The sequence below is a fragment of the Manis pentadactyla genome, chromosome 7 (genome assembly GCF_030020395.1).
Source record: "Manis pentadactyla isolate mManPen7 chromosome 7, mManPen7.hap1, whole genome shotgun sequence".
NCBI lineage: Eukaryota > Metazoa > Chordata > Mammalia > Pholidota > Manidae > Manis > Manis pentadactyla.
Window position 1 is genome coordinate 138,153,399 of NC_080025.1, and position 7,887 is coordinate 138,161,285.

Here is a 7,887-nt window from a genome sequence, read left to right on the forward strand (position 1 = left end):
ATAGGGAGAGTTTGCCCAACAGTGAGGAGCATCCTGGGATGAGGGCCTTTCAGTGCTAAAACCAAGAAATTCCTGGGCAAGTTGGGATAGCTGGTCAGGGATAGTTTATTTTCTCTCAGCTATCCTGACCAGCTATCCTGACCAGCTATCCCAACTTGCCCAGGCTGGTCAGGATAGCTGAGAGAAAATAAACTATTTCTGTAAGCTAGGGAAAAGCTGGTGTATCTTTTAAGGTCCTGGCCCTTCTGAGAAACTCTGATATTGAGAAAATGAAGAAGGACAATCTAATTCCTCTCCCAGACTCTTACAGTCTAGCTAAATGTTGACTTTTTCCATAGAATAACAACTTCAGCTCAACAAGGAAAGATCACGAGTAGGAAGGGCAACTGGGCAACTGGCCACGTAGATGTGCTTGGCAGCTCTTGCGCTTCCTTGATCTATGTATAAAGAGCAGGCTGGACACTGGGGAGCGCGCTTGGCTAGGACGTCACGTTCTGTCTCCTCCAGCATGTACTCTCTCCAGCTCCTGCTCAGGCCCAGCCCTGCCCTCCTGCTCCTGCTTCTCTCTCTGCAGCTGGGAACCAATAGAGCTCAGGACAACAGGTGAGTCAAGCCTTTTTCCTCCTCCCAAAATACTTCTCGGGGTGGGCTCCTCTCCTAGCCTGGAAATCTGTGTATCTTTTTCTGAGAAGTTCCTAGTTCTCGTAGGAAGGCCCACCAATACCCCTCACATTTCCACTGGGTGCATCTAGGTTGCTCATAGAAATAAGGCTCCCAGTGTACCCACTGGCTGTAATTAATAATTAGTCTTGCTTTAAAGGTCTGATCCACATCCTGTCCACTTTACACCTTTGGTACTTTTCTGCTCGGTAAATTTCACCTTCTCATACCTTGCCTCCTGGAAGAGAGTGCTTAGCGGGTCTGTAAGGGCCAGCAGCAGCTTTGGGCAGGTTTGGCAGGATTCTCTGGAAGATCAGAGGCCCTAGTCACTGATCTTTGGGCCCGTGGTCTGAGGTTGAGCTAGCCCAGCAGCTTAGACAACCTTCCTATTCTGAAGCCTAAAGTGAATGCGAGGACCATTTGTCCCCCAGCCACACTGGGATCTGGGAGCACAGGTTCAGAGGCCAGCTCACGGAGGGCTCGTGTGGAAGGAAGAAGGAAAATTGGGGCAAGCAAAATGAAGTCGGGAGCGGACCAGGCTCTGGAGAGAAGCAGGAACACTCAGCAAATCTAGGGAGTTTTCTCTACAATAGCGTGGTTTTAAATGCTGGTTTTCTGGACTGTGACTCTGGTGGTACCTTCTGGGGCATGACCACATGTCCTGACCTGAGAAAACCATTCAGGATTTTGATAAACTGGTATAACGAAGGCAGGTTTCCCAGGAAACCCTGAATGGTTCAGGTACAGATGCCACTCCACTTAGCCCTGAACAGCAGCAAGTTGCTGAAATAAGCTGTGCTCACTAGAGTGACCAGCAATCCCAACTTGCCCATGAATTTCTTGGTTTTAGCACTGAACGGCCCTCATCCCAGGATGCTCCTCACTGTTGGGCAAACTGGGATGATTAGTCATTTTAGCTGGTCATCCTATCAGTCCTAAATTCATTTACAAATGGGAGGAATTTTGAAGACACTTAAGTCTTCACACCCTCTTTCTGTGCACTGAGCACTAAAGCAACAGGCACAAGAAATGGAATCTCTGAAGCCTAAGATGCTTTACCCTAGGAATATGGTGCTGTAAAACATTGTAGGCCAAGAAATTGAATTCCCTCTTGTCCCACCCAACACCAAAGGAGCTTAGCCAGAGGTTTCTGGGAAAAAGAAATTAACTCTCCTGGCCCCAAACCCAGTCCTCACTGACCAAAGAATACTTGGCTGGTCTCTTTGCCTTCATTTCTTTTCTTGCTATCAGATTGTGGTGTGTGACCTGAATGTATGGTGATATTCAAAGTTCCCAAACATGGACATATGTCCAAATTCCCTGAAGAGCCATATAAAAACAAATTCCTAGACCCCACCAAAAACCAAAGAAGGGAGATCTTCAAGGATGATCCTACAAACTCCTCCAGTGCATTGAATATTTGTGGTTTAACATGATTCTGTTGATATGGAATTTTCTACTAATGATGACCTGAACCATTCCACTCAGTGGACAATTTGCTGAACCTGTAGGATTTTTCTAGGAAAGGACATTTGGTATTGTCCTTTTATTCTTTTTTTTAATCGTCAGTAGAAGGAAAGACACTCAGTTTTAAATAAAGTATCCAAGTTGCTTTTTTAAACAAAACTAAATCTATTCAAAACAAACCAGCCAACCAAAAATAAAAAATTCCCAGGGAATACTGATGCACAGTAACTGATCCAACTTCCACCACCTCCTTCCCCTTGTACCTTCCCTGTTCCCTCTGCCCTGATCAATGTGCTCACTCTCTCTTGATCTCTGATCTCTGCCCTGTTTCTCTCTTCCCAAAACCAGTCGAAAGGTGGTACTAATGAACTTTCAGATGCCCCAAACAGCAAGAGCAAATGAAGAGGTCACTGCAAAGCTGAGAGTAGAAACACAATTGAGAGAATGTATGGTGGTAAGTAAGAGCCTGGGGAAATGAACTCAAGAAAAATACAACTCTTTAATTATGAGTATGATTAGATTAGCCTCCCATTTTTAATGCCATATATTATAATTAATAATGACTAGCAATCCTCATGCTTCCAATTCTCATGTATGTAATACCACTTGAGCCTAGAACAACTATCAGACCTCAATGCAATGACTGTTCTCATTTTACAGATGAAGGACCCCTGATCCCGAGAGGAATAGAAATGATAGAGAAAGAAGGAGTGGGCAGAGTGAAAAGCATGCTAGGAGGGAAAAGAGACCAAAAGCCTAAGAGATGGTGGAGAACTGGTAAGAGTTCTTCCAAGGTCCTGGATCTGATAGCCTGAGACAAAGGGTAGGAGGAGGGCTCCCAGAAGGAAAACTGCAGCCCCATTCAGTAGGTGAGGCATGTGGGGAAAAGAGACATCCTGCAGAAAACGTGCAGGATATGACTCCTCCTCTTCAGTGAGCCCTGAGCAGAGACTGCCTCATCTCCCCCTTCCTCTGCCCTTCCTCCCAGTTCAGCAGCTGTGGGAGGGAGGTCCAATCCCTGCACTCACTCAGAGGTTTCCAAATGGCAATGTGCACAAGACTCACCTGTGTATCCTCTGGGCCATGAGGAAAAGGGACTCCTGTAGATCTAACCCACAGAGACTCTTTCTTGGGAAGAAAGTGTCCTCTCGGGTGTTGACACAGGCACACAATCTGACCCTTGTTAACCACCTCTGTTCCAGAGCCAGGACCCATGCATCCCCACCTCCTTCTGAAAGGACACCCTCTCAAGCAGCACAAGTATTTCCCTACAGCATGAGTTTCCTAACTCAAATTAGATTTAAGGACAATGATTAAGTAGAAAACAAATTTGGGAGCATGAGGACTACTATCTTTAAAATACATCCTAGAGATAGCCCCATGCTTATAAGAGAAAGATTTCTGATCATTAAGCAAATAATTATACAGCCACTTGGTCAAATTTTCCTATTTACTCCAAGAATATGAGCCATGTATGTTGATTTGGGGTGGGAGAGAGGCTGAATCATAATTTTAAAATGTTGTGTTTTGTTTAAACACATTACCACAGATGAACAAGAAAATTTGAGAATGTGTGTATGAAAGTTTTGTGATAATAGTAGTTTCTGGTGGTGACATATATTGATAGTCCATTTCCACCCCTGAGAAAGTGACAGGCATAAAAAAATGTGCTTAATCAACAAAGTGACATGTGATTTAATTTTGTGCCACTGTGACTAATAGGACTATGTTTTAAGAACAATGCTAGTACAATAAAGTAAAGCGATCTTTTAAAAACCTACCCAAGGATGAGTAAAGGACAAGGAATTCCCCAAAATAAATGATACTGTAAATTAGGAAGACTTTATTTGAAATTTTGTTAGTTCTGATCAGCCAATTTGTTTGTAGCTTTCAATAAAAAAAATATGTATAGCTATAAAAACACCTTATTTTTAAAACTTTAAGAAAATATAATTTTTTATTGAAGTATAGTTGCTATACAATTCTGTAATATCTTTCTATGTTGACAGTAACTACACTACTTGGGGTGAGGATTTAGTAAAGAAAATAAAATTTTTTATATGTATGAAGTTTCTAGCATCTAATCCTCATTTTTTATCAACTACAATGTTTTTGCAACTAAAATTTCGATCAAGTGAGGTATTAGGATGACAAATATAAAATTAAAATTAAATAGATTATACCCTCAATCATATATTTGAAAATAATGATTGTATAATCCTTTAAGGTTGAAGAAAATTGGTAAACCACAGCACTTACACATTTGTGGTATGGACCATGTTGCTGGTCTCATGAAGTCTATGAACGCTCATCAGAAAACTGCTTTTAAATTCAGAAATTAAATTCATTGGATTACACAGGAAAGCGACCATATTAAAGAATAGTGATAAAATTACTAAAAATAAGTTTGTGACACAGTAATACATTTTCTTTATCGACACATTAGCTGAAAAGGCAATACATTTAAAATGTAAATAAGTCAAACTTTACTTTATGAAGGCTACCTATGTGATGGCTCCTGTGGCTTAGCTTGAATAAGTACCTTAACTGCACTGGCCTTTGACAACCAACTGATTCTAAAAGATTCTGATGTTTTTGTTTGACTATTCAAGTGCTGAAAATTCTGATTCATGAAGATATATACCACTATAAAGGGAATAAGAAGGTAAACAAGGCAAGGGTAAGCTTTTCTAAAAAACACCAGGATCTCCAAAGTATGCTGAGTACAGTTCCAATGGGGGGAACACTCGACTTCACCATCTGGGCCCGACAGGCCCCTTGGTGCAGAGTTGCCAGGTACCTGGACGAGCTGCAGGAGGCGGGTCATGGCCCATGACTGTGCAGCCCAGTGATGCCACTGTGTTCAAAGTAGTGGTGAGACCAGACAGTATTTCCAGCCACCTCAACCTGTATTGTGGTAGGAACCTATCTCTGTTTCTCCTCGCAATAAAAATCACACACATGACCAATGCCCTGTGAATTGCTGACAATTCTCACCATGGAAGAACGCTCAATCTCAGTGAGAGGTTAGTAAAATGAAGATACAACTTCTTTCCATCTGCATTCACAGACTCACTGAATTCTAGTCACTGACCCCTGTAGGTCTATAAGCCCCAGGATAATACGCCCTTGTGAACACTAACTAGACCAAAGTGTCTTGATGCTGATGAAACTTACATATGCAATGCTCCAGGATCTTAAGTTGAAAAGATCCTAAGTTAAAAAAAAAGATCTATCTTCAAAAATTTAATTGGTTCATCTAACAGCCAGGTTTGTTGGGTATTTGTTTTCCTCTCCACAACTAAGGAAATGAGAGCAAGAGATGTGGCTTTAATTAGCAAAGATCACTAAGTTCGAGAGAAGCAGAGCTGGGCCTTGGTCACAGGGTGGCAACACAGCCCGGCTTTGGCTGCCACACCCGAGCAGCCCGGCTGTGGTCACCCCTGGGAGCCCTGGCTGGGGAACCGGGCAAGCCTGCTCCCCAGATGAAGGGCTGCCCCAGGATGAGTCCTCCTGGCCCTGTGAATTCACTTACCTCTTCTTTCTGGAGCGCAGACCCACACTGCTAACACAGGAAATTTGAGGATATACGGACAGAAAACCTGACCTAGACTTCAGCTCCTGAACAATTCTACAAGAGTGGGACTGCCCCAGGCCTCAGGCCATCTCCATCCCTGCTCTTCAGCCAAAGGATGTCCTCTTCTATCTCCTCCTCCCCCAGACTAACACTGCGTCTACCTCCCTCCCCAGATTGAATGTCGCCTCGTAAGCAACCTTCCAATGGCGGGACCTTTTACATACAGATTCACTGGCTGCCTCTGTGAAAATGGTCCAAGAACCTTCTACTGGGACTTTCAGACCAACCGTAAGTATAGGAGTCGTCCAAGAGAGGAACTCGCCACCAGGGAGGGAAAACCGAAATGTGGTCCAAATCTGGAGCAGAACCTTGAAGCAAAAGGATGGACAAAAAGGGAGGGAAGAAGAGCAAAGAGTAGATGCAGAGTATGCCCAGACTCAAGAGGTGAGGGGCGTGTGGGAAAAACTAATCAGGGAGAGACATTTGAAAACAATCTGGGGAAACTGAGTCCCAGCCGGAGGGTACCTGGCACTAGTAGAAAAGCAAAGGGGTTAGAATGTTGTCAGAGATGACCTTTGTGCTTGTCTCCTTCAGGCTCTCTAAACATAGCAGCAGTGGTTGACATTACGCGACAACAAGGTATCTGCCCTAACAATGAAGCAGTCACACCCATCACAGCAAACCGCTTTTACGTTCTTGCGAACCTAACCGTCATCTGATCTTGGTGGAAGCCCTTGTCTTGCCATCCATACCCACCTGTCCAGGTGGTTGCCTCTAAAGAAACTTGGCTGAAGCATCTGCTGTGATCTATAAAATAAACTGCTCACCAGCTTCTCTGTGTTCTGCTGTTTCTTCTCTCCAAAATCTATCCCAGAGGAGCCTCAATTTCTAGCACTTTGTTTTCAAAGTCTTTTTACTGAGAAGAGTTTATGAGTTCTCATTGCCCATGAAAAGGGAGAGAAGAATTAGAGGAGAAGCCATTCTTACAAAGATGGGAAGTTGTGGCCCTAAAACTCATAGCAAATGAGGGCAGAGGTTAAGCACCCCCAGGCTCCCTACTCCTTGGTCTTTCTATATCCCACTGCCCCTCCAGGAACTGCTTCAGAAGCCGGGAGATCTGAGCCACCTTGCATACAGCAGAGTCAGGGGCAGAGTATGGTCCTGGAATAAACAACAACATTCTATTCCATTGCTTCTTTTCAAATGGTGAAAAATGATGGACTAAGTGATGTTCAGGGACACTGGGCTGCAAAGGAGGCATAATAGGCTGAAGATCAGAAAGGCCCAGAGGGATTCCACTAAAGACACCCAAAAAGAGAAGGGGAACACGAGCCAGGGTCATGGGAGACAGCATTCGGGCAGGTAGGCTAGCAGGCACCACGAGTCCAGAGCATGAAATGGTGGCATGTTCAAGGCACGTAAGCCCTTTGATTTTAGGCAGGATTAACAGCAAACCAGGTGGGCTAGAGAGGAGACTCAAAAGAGGACAGGAACAAAATCACTGTGTTTGGGCACAAAGGTATGACCAGATCCTCTAGACCACTGATCCTAAATGGGCATCAAAATCCAGGGCAGGGAAACACAACCTTGAGAAGGTCACTTAATATAGTAAATAGAATAGTAGCAATAATACTGAACAGGTGCCAAAAATAAGCTGAATATCTTACTTAAATGCTTTGTAACATGCCCTATTAAAAACAAGATCCATGTTGCAATAGTTGGATGAAACTTGAGGAAATTATACTAAGTGAAATAAGTCAGAAAAAGAAAGACAAACGCCATATATCATTTATATGTGGAATCTAAAAATGCCAAAGTCATACGAACAGAGTAGAGTGGTGGTTCCTAGGGGACTGGGGTTGGGGACCTGGGGGATGTTGGTCAAAGTGTACAAACTTCCAGTTCCAGGATGTATAAGTTCTAGGGATCCATTGTACTCATGCTGATTACAGTTAATGATACTGTATTTTATGCTTGAAAGCTGCTAAGAGAGTAGACCTTAAATATTCTCACCACAAAAAAGAAGTGATAATTATGTGATGTGATGGAGGTGTTAGCTAACCCTATGGTGATAATCATTTTGCAATGTATGTATATAAAATCAACACGCATTGTACACCTTAAACTTACATAATGCTATATGACAATTTACCTCAATAAAACTAGAAAAATATTTTTAAATA

At 43.2% G+C, this 7,887-nt stretch overlaps 1 protein-coding gene across 1 annotated transcript; it reads left to right on the plus strand.

Moving 5' to 3' along the window:
* The first annotated feature begins 443 nt into the window (after window positions 1-443).
* PIP (prolactin induced protein) lies at window positions 444-6,536 on the plus strand. The gene is made up of 4 exons (XM_036926247.2): window positions 444-603; window positions 2,476-2,581; window positions 5,878-5,992; window positions 6,299-6,536. The coding sequence occupies exons 1-4, from the start codon at window positions 509-511 to the stop codon at window positions 6,421-6,423; spliced, it is 441 nt and encodes a 146-aa protein (XP_036782142.2). The 5' UTR covers window positions 444-508; the 3' UTR covers window positions 6,424-6,536.
* Window positions 6,537-7,887: the final 1,351 nt, after the last annotated feature.

What these genes read in the sequence shown, in the direction of transcription:
- PIP (XM_036926247.2), top strand. Translation starts at nt 509, where the DNA reads ATGTACTCTCTCCAGCTCCTGCTCAGGCCCAGCCCTGCCCTCCTGCTC. An exon ending in AATAGAGCTCAGGACAACAG is followed by an intron (nt 604 to 2,475) that starts GTGAGTCAAGCC and finishes TCCCAAAACCAG; the next exon opens with TCGAAAGGTGGTACTAATGA. An exon ending in CTGGGACTTTCAGACCAACC is followed by an intron (nt 5,993 to 6,298) that starts GTAAGTATAGGA and finishes TGTCTCCTTCAG; the next exon opens with GCTCTCTAAACATAGCAGCA.